General features: G+C 32.8%; 1 protein-coding gene across 1 annotated transcript; it reads left to right on the forward strand.

Moving 5' to 3' along the window:
* The first annotated feature begins 3,559 nt into the window (after positions 1 to 3,559).
* Positions 3,560 to 4,255, forward strand: LOC111371205. The gene has a single exon (XM_022993102.1). The coding sequence runs from the start codon at positions 3,676 to 3,678 to the stop codon at positions 4,153 to 4,155; it is 480 nt and encodes a 159-aa protein (XP_022848870.1). The 5' UTR covers positions 3,560 to 3,675; the 3' UTR covers positions 4,156 to 4,255.
* The last annotated feature ends 10,338 nt before the right edge of the window (positions 4,256 to 14,593 follow it).

The raw sequence follows: 14,593 nt of genomic DNA on the forward strand, positions 1-14,593 counted from the left end.
TCGAACATGGCTACCTCTAGCACCACCACCGCCTTCGTCAGAACCACCTCTACCACCACCACTTCCCTGACTGCAACACCACCACTACCAACAAACACACTCCAAAATCACTCCACAACCACCACATAATCAAATCCAAATTAATTGAACAACTATCGAAAAAATCATATCCAAAATCACTGTATAACCATTGTTTATAAACCCATATCCGGTTGACCTGATCCCAACAGCAACGTTGGTTGCTTCAGAGCGACATTGTGCCGCTACGGTGGTGGTGGATCGTCACAACGATCTGCAACAAAATACTCTTTCGACACCACACCAAACACCAACACCACAACGATCAACATCACACTAACACCCACCACTGAGTCGTTGTTGTGCCATTATCGCTACCATCGTGCTAATAGCAAAGTTGTGAGTGTTGTGCTCAGCAATGAGGCATTGTTGTTAGGCTCCACTCGTCGCCTCGCTATGTGCCGCCACCTATCGTCGTCGAATGAGGTGGGTTTTGGGGTCAGTGAGGAGAGGTAGGGACACCGGAACAGTGAGAGGGGGTACGTAGAGAGGGTGAGAAGAAAGAGTGAGAGGAGAGTGGTAATTGAATTTTAGGGTTTGGGATGAATATACATATTTAATTTCGTAATACAATTATTAATATTTAAAATATATTAATTAATTAAAAAAATTTAAATTTTGAAATAACAAACCTATCCTATGATTTATGAAATTGGATCTCTAAATGTATTAGATCTTCTTATTATCACAAAATTTTATACTGGCAACTCAGGTTCTAGCACACTAATCCGCCCATAGATCCATAGCCACGAACTTTTCTAGCCCAATTAAAATCAATTATGAACTTATCCAACTAGAAGGTCCCAAACCATTACAAAATCTTAGTTCTCAGTTCCCATTTCCCCACCATTCAATTTGGAACCCAAAAACCCTATTTAACTCAAGTTCCAACTTCCAATCAATCAATCCTCCAACCCCTGTCCGGTGCCAACCATAGACTAACACCTAATTTATAACGATTCAAGCCTTATGACCAAGATTAAGAGGGCAAATGCGACCCGATCATCATGTCCAATCCGTTATATTTTATATACTGTCCATTTCGGGATAATATCTACTCTTTTAATTCCTTACGATTTTCTTTGACCTTCTACAAGATTTGAACTCAAGGTTGTCTTGTAAGATATTTTAAGTTGAATTCTGATACTAATTGAGAATGATTCGAATGCCGTCATGATCATAGCCAATTCACATTATTAACTTTGTTTTACATACCTATATTGTCCTTCGAGACTAAGGTATTTTTTTTTTTTTTTTGCCATCAAGTATAATTGCTAAAGTTAATAGGCCCTTACAGCTAATATCTCTTCGCGCAACATTTATGAAAGTAGCACTAGGTGAACTGGTAATGAACAAGACGGAGGACCACTTTATCATTAGGAAGAAGCAAGCCTATCCCCCGCACATTCGTTACTCACTTTTTCGGCAAATTTTTTACTTGGGGCAAATTTTAAAATCTTAGCTTGAGGTGATTTGTTCACCTTGTCCATGCGGCTATTGGGTAGATCTTATAAAGTCTAAGAGTAATTCAATCCACTTTGCAACTTCAATTTTAGTCACATAAATGTGAAAACGTGAATGAATGTATGTAATATACACTAACTCAAAAAGACTTCTTCACATATAAGGAGCAAAATAAGATTCTAAATTTTGCATCTGAAGTTTGGTTGTTTGTTGACTAAATTTGATTGAACTTGACTAAGTTTGGATGAACATTCATTTTTGGACATTCTGCAGGCTGGAAAAGGGTTTTTTAAATTTACACTACCAACTTGGCTTTTTGCATTATTTTAGTTAATAAGGATTATCTCTTTGGACTTTGATTGTTTATATGGTTTGAGACTGCGTGTGCTCATCGTGATTAGCTTAAATTATACTTAACTAACTAATAATAATACTAAATTGATAATTGATTGTCCTCAACAGTCAATAAAATTTGAAATGAATATTTTTTGTCACACAAATACAACATTTCATTTACGATTCCATTGTTAATTATATTATAATCATTTAAATATTACACGATTTTTGTAGGGAAAATGGACTTTTCTCTTTATCATATAATAGAAAAATATATAAGTCTATAACTGAAAATGGACACGCTAACTTAAAATCGATCATATACTAATCTTTTCACTCTCTTACAATATAAAAGTATGTCCAAGCACCCTTTTTTTTTTTTTCATTTAAAAAATCCAGACGTATCCAGACAAATAGGAAAATAAGCAAAAGATATGGTCGATCAATGCATATAACCATGTAAAAAGAGAGCTACAAAACATATTAAGCCTCGTTTGGCCCCCTTTAAAACTCTTCAATTCAATTTAATTTTTTCTCCTTTCTACTTTCAACCACATAATCTTTAATAAAATAATATTACACTCAAATTGAAAACTTTTCAACCACACAATCTTAAAAAAATAAAATACTATTCCCCCGAGCATAAATCCAAATAATGGTGACCAAACAGGGGCTAAGTTATGGACCACTTTATTATCGACTTATGGTAAGCGACAAGTACCATACTTAACAACAATAACTTATTGATACTACTTATAGTAGACATTCAAAATTATATTACATTATCATATATGAGACAATTTAATTATTATTGTTACTTAGACATATTCCATGATTTAGGTAGAGAAATTGAAGATTTGTGGTTATTATAAATTACTAAATTTATTATTCTTATAATGGAATATATACACAAGTCAATAATGAAAATGGACACTATAAATTAGGATTAATCATATACTAAAGCTTTCCTCCCTCTTACAACAAAAAAAAGCATATCCAAGCATCTTTAATTGTGCTTAAAAGTAAATTAAAACCACCTTCAAAATTACCGTTTTTCTTTAAATTTAATCAATAAAGCTGGCAAGTTTAATTAACACTTGAGATTTTAAAAAAAAAAGAAAAAAGAAAAATTGCAAATTGAAGGGGCTCTGCATGACCTTCAAATTAATGTAAAATAAAAAAATTAAAGACAAAGAGTTCAAAGTAAAAGTTAGAGAAATTCTACTGGGGGCACAAGCGCTTGTGGCGCCTCCTATTGGCTGACGTCTAGGGTCCATGTGGCCTTGGATGAACAGCAAAACCCATGAATGTAGTCAAAAGCGTCTTCAACATATTCTCTTATGTTTGGATAAAAAAAATGATACCTCCTCTCTATTCTCTTTACTAGCATTCAGAATTTAGCCCCTGTTTGGTTTTCATTCTTTTTTCATTAAAATGAAAAATATGATCGTTATTCATCACATCAAGTCATCAAATTTGAATTTCTATCTATTGTGTGGGACCCGTAACGACTATATTTTTCATTTTCATTCTTTCAAAAATAAGAAACAAACGGGGGTTTAATTTCAAAAAGTTACTTTTAAGTATAACCGAGAAGTCTAGAAGTTCCATCCACGCCATAAACTCCCATGATGTCATATCATTTCCTGCTTCTATAATCGGCCACTCCAAAACACATAAAACCGCAGTAAAACAAAAGAGATCCCAATTCTCTCTCTCTCTCTTTCTCTCACACACACATAAACTAACTTTTTCTTATTTCTTAAGCACCTTCTTGAGATAGACTGGCCGGAAAAAATGGCCTCTACATGCATCTCAAACTGTATTAACGATGCCCGTGTTCCAGTTAGAGCCACCTACGTGAACCTCTACAAGTGGCCGGAATCCGATGCCGAGTTTGTACGATCAGTGAGCTCTAAAACAGACCGGAATGTCCCAAGCAGCGGCGGAGGCTCCGCCTACGGCCGTCCCCGGGTGGTGGACAGTATTTCATGCAGACAATTATATTTAAGAAGCTACACTTTCTCAAGGGAAGAAGATTATAAAAATGACGAGAAGACCATAAAGTGCCTTGGAAGAGGAAAAGAGAAGCATGCGGTGGATAATAAAAGAAAAAGAAAGCCTCGTGGCCGTGATGGCGATCGCAGCAGCGGAAGCGGTGGCGGAAGGAGGAAATACAAAGGGTTTAGAAGGGCTAAAGCAGTTTCATGCGCTGCCTTGGTTTCCATTTTCCGGAGGTTGCTGTCTTGCACCACCGAGGTTGATGTTGTCAATTAATTCGTAATTATATTTTCTTCTTCATTTTTATATATTTATGACATTTTCCTTTTATTAAGGTTTTAATTATACAAAGGAAGTCTATAACGTTATTCACTTCTATTATATGCATGTATTGATGTTTTTAGACTTTCTTGAGCGAATAATTTCACAAGTTTTTCCCTTTTATTTTTTATTTTAAATTTTAAATTTGCTAGTTAATCTTGTTATTCCCTCTCGCTTAATAAGAAAAAGTTATGAAGAGAGGAATAATATATTAAATTACTAATTTTGTTGAAATTTTTTCAAACAAATAGAATAGATTTTTTTTTTATTCATATCAAAAAGTTTTTTTTTTTTTTACTTAAATCCCATTAAATTGTTGTACAAATGAAGTTGATTGTTGAATTCTTGTGTATTATATGCCAAATATTTGATTATAGAATTACATTTTAATCACTTCATAATTATACTTAGCGTACAAATACAGGTGTCATGCTATAAATTGAAAATGAAATAATTAAATGATGCAAGTATGTATTGTTAAGTCAACCACCCACCCAACTACTTTGATATTAAGTCCTTGATTCATAGAGATCAAAATTTGATTTCTCAAGATAAAGTCAACAATTAGTTTAAATCATACATTTTATGGGATTCACAACTTTTTAATCATACATTTCATTAATTTTTATCAAAATATACTAAAAATCTGATTTTAATATATACCAAATAGGAGCTAAATTGTAATATAAAATGACAAATACTTGTATGTAACGTGTTAAATTCATGCAATAGCCTTGTGTGGTGATATTCGTGCTATGATGTAAGCACTAATTTCGTAGACGCACCCCCATTTTCACACAGTGAAATCATTAAATTGCAGTAGGTAACGATATTGATCATTAAATATTTGTATATTTCACCTGTAAGATGCATAAAAAATAAAAGTAAAATGAAGCCGGCAACTAACTTAAATACTTAGTGTGATTTGCATGTCAAACACATTCGTTATAAAAAGAATGGAAGACTATCAAATAGAATTTCATAAGACTATCAAATAGAATTTCATAAGACTATCAAATAGAATTTCATAAGACTATCAAATAGAATTTCATAAGACTATCAAATAGAATTTCATAAGACTATCAAATAGAATTTCATAAGACTATCAAATAGAATTTCATAAGACTATCAAATAGAATTTCATAAGACTATCAAATAGAATTTCATAAGACTATCAAATAGAATTTCATAACTACTTATTCGGTGAAAAAGATTGGTGAAATAAGGGTGCCTGAATGGGACGGCCAAAGTAGTTTTCAGTTTGTTCACTTTCATATTATTTTCCAATATCCACCACAAACTAAAGTAGTTAAAAATTGATAATATAAAAAGGCTCAAACCTTTTCAGTGTCTTTTTCATGTATATATTTTTATTTTTATTTTCATAATTTTTATAAAGTCAGAAGATTAGTGTATTTAATTTTATATGTTTTAACTTAATATTAGAAAAAATTTAATGAAATATTAAACTATTCTTGACACTATAAGTCTCAATATGATACCAAGGTCCAACAAGTTCAAAATAATAATTCAATCAATTTAGAGCTCACTAAGAAATGAAATTTCATGTCTCCATAACTAAAATAAACAATATACACGAATTTAGATTCTTTTTAATTATGTTGATCTTTCAAGAAAAAAATCTCATTACGTTCAACAACTTATTTTTTAAGAAATCAGAGTGTCTCCTCTTTAAATATATTTTTATTGAAATCGATCACACTTTATATTTAGAATACCTTTGACATTCTATCACGACAAGTATGTCGAAATGTATAATTTATAATAATTTTGAGCTTGAAGAGGATTGATGATCAAGTGGGAAATATGATGGGAAGAAGAAGTACACCATAAGCAAAGAAGAAAAAGGCATAGGCATGCGCCAAAGAACAAAGGATAATGATAAAGTTAAACCCGAATGTAATTATGGAACTTACAATGTGGGTAGTAGTTGGGTTCATCGCCATCATATTTACCTTTTTCTTTGTTCCTTTACTTGGTTAATTATATGATGACAAGTAAAATGAGTTGGTTGTCTTTTATATAGAGCTATTGAAGCAGCGCGTTTGATAAGTGTATTTTATACACTTATTTGAACTTAAAAATATAGATATTTATAGTCTTTTTGAAAAATTATAGTTATTGTATATTTTGTTTATTAGACGAAACTCGATGAAAGGAAGTGAATTGAAAGAAAGAAGCGAAAATGGCAAGATCCAATTGTGAGGGACTAAAGTGTAAATACTCGAAAGTTGTATCGAACCTTACGATGAAGATTTGAGAATGCCAAGGGTCAATTGAGAGTCAAGAAGGAGTAAAATATGATCAAAATGTTTTACAAATCCATTTTTAATTGCACAAATATGTTTTAGATTTTTAGTCGGAGATTGATACCCATTTTTGATATGGTGAACGTTCGAATTGAAAAAAATGCTACCTCTAGCAAAATTGTAGCCCTTTCAATTATCTTTATAACCCAATTTGAATTGCCTCAATCGGATATCGAGAAAGAAAATTATGATAAAAATACTAGAAGATGTGCAGTATTGAGTTTTGTCTGAAAGGTGGCGCCAAAGTGCACATTTCAGAGTTGTGGCACCGCAGTGCCACTCCCATGGTGCCGAGGCACCACTTGCTTACCTACGGCGCAAATTTTGGCCTTCTAAAGCACATAGAAACCCTACAATAACTAAAAATGTGAGGGCAACTATAAATACAAGAAATGAGGCAATTGAATGAGTTCCACATGAGAGACATAGAACACAGCTTGGAGAATTAGAGAGCAAAATCAATGGAGAAAACACACATAATCATCAAGATCAAAGAGCAAAAGTTGGGGTTTAAAACTTTTGAGGTTGAAGAAGATTCTTGGTGCAAGATCCAATTTTTTCCATAATCAAGATTTCAAAACCCGATTATAAACACTATAATTTTTGTTTTTCTTTCATTATTATGAGTAGCTAAATTCATAGTTAAGACGAAAACATTAATTGATGACGTGACAGTAAAAAATGATACTCACACAAAATTGCTAGTTGCTGACATGAAATAAGTACAACTTCATTAAAATAAATGTCAGACATCATTTTATTGATTGTCATGCGATTGATTTTATTTTATCCAACTAATGGAATTATGGAGTAGCATAATTGAAATCGAATTGAAGTGTAATTACCGATTGAACAAAATTGAATTAAGTTATCTAATTGAAATATAAACAATTATATTGCTGCAAATGAAATTTTGCCGTATTATAACAGTAGAGAAAAATAGAGGTGAAAAAAATTTATTCTTATGTGCTTGCATTTTTCTCTATAATGGTCATAACATCTATAGAACTTGAAATCAACAAGTCTGTGACATTTCAACACGGCTTCTTTTCTCTTCTTAATTGTTCTCTAACTTTTGGCACTTTTTCAGTGATTTTTTTCTTAAAAAAAAAAAAAAATTGTTTTTAATTATTTATTTAAAACTAATTTGCAAATTTTTTTTGAAAATTTTGGGGTATAGTTCCAATTTATTCTTTATTCTTTATTTTATTTAAATAGAAGGATATGTTCGTCTCTTTATAGCTCTTAATAGAAAAAAGGATAAAAATGACGATTTCTGCAATGAAATATGAAAATAAAGATGAAAATGTCAAAGAATAAATGGAAGGGACATTTTGCACAATACTATTGAGAGGTATGGACGTTTTGTGCTAATTATCCTTTTAATAATTTATTTGGACTCATTTGTAATTTTTAAAATGTTTGGAAATATAATTGCAATTTGTTCTTTAATTTTTCTTTTCTTTTCTTTTCTTTTTTTATTATTTAAATAAGAGGGTGTATTTTTCATTTTATATTTTTTTTATTGAGAATTGGATGAAATGAAATTTTTCACAATAAAAGGTAAAAATAAGGGTGAAAATACTAAAAATGAAATGTAAGGACATTTTGCTCAATAGCATTTAGAGGTAAGGACGTTTTGTGTTAATTACCCTTTAAAATAATATCTCTCAAAACGGAAAATAGAAAAAAAAAATTCAAAACTAAAAACAAAAAACTGATGCACAAACCAAATGCATGCTTAGTTATTATACCGTTTTACAGATTTTCAAGAGAGTTCTGAGTTACAATATTGAAATTCTTCTACCTTCCCCCGTGATTATTTACTAAAAACTAAATTGAGGGATCTATCATGTAAAAAGGGACTTGTATTGTAAATTTTCTTAATTTTCACTATGCGAGCTAGCTTAGCCTCGTAATTTTGTAACAAAGCTTCCACCTACTATTCGAGCATCATATCCTTAATCGTGCATTGATTATTATTACGCGAATCACCAGTACAAAGATGATCTTGATGACAAAAAATGGATATCTTCAAGAGCTTGTAATGGATTAACTGAAGTAAAACGTGATGCATTCTTTAGTGTATAGATAACCCTCCACCTGCAGTGCTGCTCTGAAATTATCCTATTGATCGATTTCCTTTCGTCGAAGTTTCTTTCTACATTAACTGGTACTTCCGAGATTACTCAGTTGGAAGAAAGCAAAAAACGTTCATTAAAGATTTACATGGGCGACCAGCCTTTCTTCAAGGCAGTGTTACCTCCTTATGAAAATTTTACAAGGTTATATGCAGTAACATCATTGTTTCTCTCAGGCTTTCTGAAGACTCAACCCTTCTCATCAATGCGAAGGAAGTCTTTTTAATCAGATATGCTCTAACAGAAGGAACCAACAGCAGAGATGGGAGATTCAAAAGTTTTCGATTTTAGAAATGTTGTAGTCTAAAAACCAGCTCTTAAAAAGTAATCATGGGAAACTCCCTTGTTAAGGTAAAGTCCCATGATCGATTAGATACTCTTCGACAAAATCCCGCAAGGGTACGAGTTCATTGTATACGAAATAATCGTGATGAGATAGTTATCGTCCCACAGGGAATAAGGCTCAATTCTAGTATGTTTGATATATTTCAATTCGTGAATGTAATAAAAGATTCTTGATCGGTAACTAACTATGTTTTATAACAAAAACTTGTGAAATTAATAATAATTGGTTTAAAAGTCAAATGTGGGTGAATGTATTGGATTTCCAACTCCACTCGTCAACTCTTAGTTCTAATTTTCAACAAGTGATAATTGACCCAATTCATGTAATTTTGACGATCGATAATTTCTGTTTTATTTACTATTCTTTCCTAAGATATAATAAATATATGATTAACACGAGACAATTCTATTCCTAATCCGAATTCATATGGTAAAAATGCATTGATCATTAAGATTATCACATATGATCGTACATGCCATAACTATTATTCCTAATAATTATTGTCCGTATGTTCCAATAATAGTATTCAACTTATCGTGAATTTTCTAACACTACGTATAAGCAACTTATTATCCTAATGGTGCACAAATATTAAAACAATGTAATTATACATATTAATGGAATCACAATGTAAGAACTAAGATAAAATATAGAGTCTCAAATTAAAAATTAAGAATCAAAGAGTTTTATCATCCATTCAATACAAAAGATTTTAACCTAGCATATTAATGTAAGAATTACAAAGAAAATAAAAGAAAGTCATCACCCGAATCATTAAACTATGAAGGAAATCTGAAAACTTCAATTTATGCCTTCAAATTTGGATCCAAGCATTGAATTCTTCATTATTCAATTTAAATTCCCCCTATTTCCCTCAAAAGTCGGCTTATAATCATCCCCTTTTAGGTCTAAATGTGTTCTCCTATTTATAGGATGCGAAGGAGTTGCTTAGCAAAATAAAATAAGGAAACTTTAGACTTTTTCGTCATTTAACATTGAGGTGTGCGCCTAGTGTAATCTAAGCCACGTGCTTGGAAGCCTTAGAGTGCCACAGTCGCCTCATTTTTGGCTGGGGGGCACGCCTCTCTTATAGGCTAGTACGCGCGCCTTGCCTAATTTTTGACATCCAAATAGTTTTCAGTTTTTTTTTTTTATCATAACTTTCTTTTCCGATATCTAACTAAGATGATTCAAAGTGCACTGGAAAAGCCTACTCAAAGGGCTACAATTCTTATGCAGATATTATCTTCTTAATTCGAATATTTGCTATGTCAAAATTGGGTTTCAATATAAGGTTGAAATTCGAAGCATAACTTTTTTGATTGAAAGTTTATTTATGATAATATTTTGACTATAATTCATTCCTTTGACTTCTTTCTTCATCCAATTGACCCTGAGCACTCTCAAATCTTCATTGTGAGGTCCGAAATAACTTTTGAGTATTTACATTTTAGTCCTCAAACTTTGGATTTGCTTCATTTTAGCCAGTTTTTGTTTTTTGTTCCAATTCTTCTTCGAAACATGAATTTTTCCTAACAAAAGCAATAAATAACAAATTAAGTACTAATCCGTTCAAAGAATAAGAAAATTTCTTCATTTAGGATTCCAAATAAATGTAGAAACTACACTTACTAGATACGAAAATATTGTGTTTAAGGGTTTCGACTACTCCTCTAAGTAATGTTGAATTTTAATATAACTTACTAGAGCCCCAAAAGCTCAAACAAATAGTTTGATCCGTCTAAAGTTCAAGTCAACAGTGGAATTTAAAGATTCATATTCTCAAATGAGCCACCATTTTGAACTATTCCATTTAACAATGTTCATCTTTTATGACGGAATTTCAAGGAAAAAAGTGGCTGGATTTAGAATTGTATAGTTTAGGAGTTCCATTACAAGAACTTATTATTATTATTATTATTATTATTTGTTTCCAATTTGTGGACGAAATCGTTAAATGAACATATTATGTCAAAGCTTAAATGTTGAGACCGTTTAATTATATTTAAAAGTAATGTGCTTTCTGGATTGTTTTGTTTTGAAAATATGGTCGAGGGTTTAGATTCATTACAAAATGCTTTCCAAGACTCAATTGGAGATCCCAGCCTTCCAGCGCCTTATACTTGGGACTGGATCAGTTGTAGCAATGATGTTTGATGAATGGCAAGTCAATAAACCAGGCTACCATCATTTAAATTTGTTTGGCGCAAAAGTATGGTTGTGACAGTTGTTGGGAATTTACTTAAATATGCACAGCGAAATTTAACAAATTTCAATTCCCATTCAAGATTCAATTTTATATTTAGATAAAAACTGTGATAAGAAATATACCTTTTTCTTTAATTTGCAAACTCTTTCGCGTTATTCCTCTCCAGCAGCTTGAATCTACCTCCCACAGCTGTCCAATTGTCCAACCTCCAATGAAATTCACACAGAGAATAGACTGCAACTGCTAGGGTTTTCCTCTTGTGCCAGCAAGAATAATGAAAAATTAATGGACCTCAAACCCTAGTCATTATATCTATATAAACCCAAACGGACTCGGCCCGGTCCGGTCCATTGTTTAATTAATCCATTTAATTAAACTCGGTCCGTGAATTAATCAATCCAATTAATTAATTCGGGAATATAAATAACAAATCCAATTAATTAATTTATCCAACGATTGTTAAATTAATCAATTGAAAATTTACAACCTATCAATTCTCTTTTGTGTGCGACTCATTAGGTTTTCGACCACGATACCTAACGACGTGAAATATTATTTTGATCTAATCAAAACTGATAAATTAAACACTCTTTTAATTTATCACAGATTCACACTCGTCGTCCCAGATTGACATCTAGCAATATATCAGGGCAACACATGTGACGGAAAATGTCACGTGGTATGACAAAATCAAAACTGTTCGTTTACCATGAAATTATAATCCATTTATCAATATGATCCGATCTACTACGAGATATGGAAGTGTGTCAATCTCGATTATCGATCATATCTTTCATTCTTCTATTAAGTCAATATGAGTCGAAAACTCCTTTTCGACTTATATGCACACCTTGACCAAGGATTTCGTTATTGACTTAATTGAATCAAATGCACGTCACAATCTCTTACTATCTAAGAGTGACGAATTCTCTATTGATCATTTACAACCTTCATATGGTTCTTGACATACCCGAACGATGTCGTATTAGCGGCCCTTGGCAGAGCAACATCCAACACTATCAAAATATGATTGTCCTCATATAAGGTACTATGATGACCTCAAGTTGTAGGACCAATTTCATTACCGAACGTTAGAGATTAACCACTGACACTCAGATAGTTATCCATGTGGAATCTCTTAGCGGGTCTCCAATGTTTTGTTCTATAACAAAATATCCACGTGTTCATTTAAGTGTCACCACACCTTAACTCGTGAGATCAGTTACTTACTTCACAAGTAAGAAATGTCACACGTGATGGTCTAACTGTATTAACGATATCCGTATCTCGTTATTATTTACGATCACGGTTTATTCAAGATCCAATTATATGTAATTTGTATCTAACAATCACAACTCTTTGTGATTAACAGATCACTTAAAATTGGATCTTTGGATTCTATTATTTAATATTATTTCTCATAAAATTAATTTAAATAAATAATAGATCTCGCCAAAATCAAATGCATTAAACATATTAAAAGCGTTTACAACCTAAATCGATTGGATCTAGGGCATAACACTTGCACTAGATCCAATCACTCACGTATCTAATACCATAAGCATCCACATGACGATCATGTTTCTGTTATGACAACGGCTTTGTCAGTGGATCTGCAATATCGTCATCTGTGGGAACTCGCTCTATCGTTACGTCATTTCTTTGTATAATCTCCCTGATGAGATGATATCGCCTTAGCACATGTTTGGATCGTTGATGAGATCTCGGTTCCTTCGCTTGCGCGATGGCTCCATTGTTATCACAATACAAAGGTATGGGATCAACAATGCTAGAAACGACTTCAAGTTCATTAATGAACTTCTTGATCAACACAGCTTCCTTTGCTGCTTCAGAAGCAGCTATGTACTCGGCTTCCGTTGTTGAATCAGTGGTTGTCTCCTGTTTGGAACTTTTCCAACTAACCGCTCCATTGTTGAGAGTAAACATATATCCTGACTGAGACTTGCTATCATCTTTGTAAGTTTGAAAACTAGCATCAGTATACCCATGAATTTTCAGTTCATTTCCTCCATAGATCAAGAACACATCTTTAGTCCTTCTCAAGTACTTAAGAATGTTCTTAACCGCTATCTAGTGTTTCTCACTAGGGTTTGCTTGAAACCTGCTCGTAACACTTAGAGCACATGAAACATCTGATCTTGTACATAGCATCGCATACATGATAGATCCTATTGCCGAAGCATAAGGAATCTTATCCATGCGACTTCTTTCATCATGTGTTTTAGGACGCATATCTTTTGAGAGGTAAATCCCATGCGACATGGGACATAATTCTCTTTTAGACTCTTCCATATTAAATCTTCTCAAGATTTTATCTATGTACGAAGATTGGGATAAGCCTAGTAATCTTTTAGATCTATCTCTATAGATCTTGATTCCCAAGATATACGCTGCTTCTCCCATATCTTTCATAAAGAAATTCTTTGACAACCATAATTTTATCGATTGAAGTATTGGGATGTCGTTTCCCATTAATAATATGTCATCGACATATAATATCAGGAATACGACCGCGCTCCCACTTGTTTTCTTATAAACACACGGTTCATCTTCATTTTTGATAAAATCAAACATTTTGATTGTTTCATCAAAACGAAGATTCCAGCTCCTAGAGGCTTGCTTTAATCCGTAAATGGATCGATTTAGCTTACATACTTTGTTAGCTCCCTTGGATTCAAAACCTTCAGGCTGTGTCATGTACACCTCCTCTTGTAAGTTTCCATTAAGGAAAGCAGTTTTGACATCCATTTGCCATATCTCATAATCATGGTATGCAGCTATTGCAAGCAAAATCCGAATGGACTTTAGCATGGCTACAGGTGAAAACGTTTCATCAAAGTCAACACCTTGTCTTTGTGTGTAACCATTCGCCACTAGCCTTGCTTTGTGTCCGTTTCCATCCACATCGACCTTTTTCTTGTAAACCCATTTACAACCTATCGGTTTTATCCCACCTGGAAGGTCGACCAAAGTCCAAACTTTGTTCTCATACATTGAGTCCATTTCGAATTCCATGGCATCTTGCCATCTCTTCGAATCAACACTTAACTTTGTTTCTGCGTAATTTGTGGGTTAATCATCCTCGACTAATAATACTTGATTAGTAATCGTGAATTCATATCTTTTGGGAGGTCAAATGATCCTACTTGATTTACGCTTAGCTGGAGTGTCCTCAAGGTTCTCTATATCCTGATCAAGAGTCTGTCCATCAATAGGTGTAGGATCAGACTCAGGTTCATCTAATTGGTCAACAGTATCTGTGGATTCTTGAACTTCTTCAAGTTCTAGTTTGCTTCCACTACCCTCTCCTAGAATAAACTCTTTCTCTAGGAATATGGCATGCCTT

Source organism: Olea europaea, chromosome 22 (genome assembly GCF_002742605.1).
Source record: "Olea europaea var. sylvestris chromosome 22, O_europaea_v1, whole genome shotgun sequence".
NCBI classification, from domain to species: Eukaryota; Viridiplantae; Streptophyta; class Magnoliopsida; order Lamiales; family Oleaceae; genus Olea; species Olea europaea.

What these genes read in the sequence shown, in the direction of transcription:
- LOC111371205 (XM_022993102.1), top strand. Translation starts at nt 3,676, where the DNA reads ATGGCCTCTACATGCATCTCAAACTGTATTAACGATGCCCGTGTTCCA.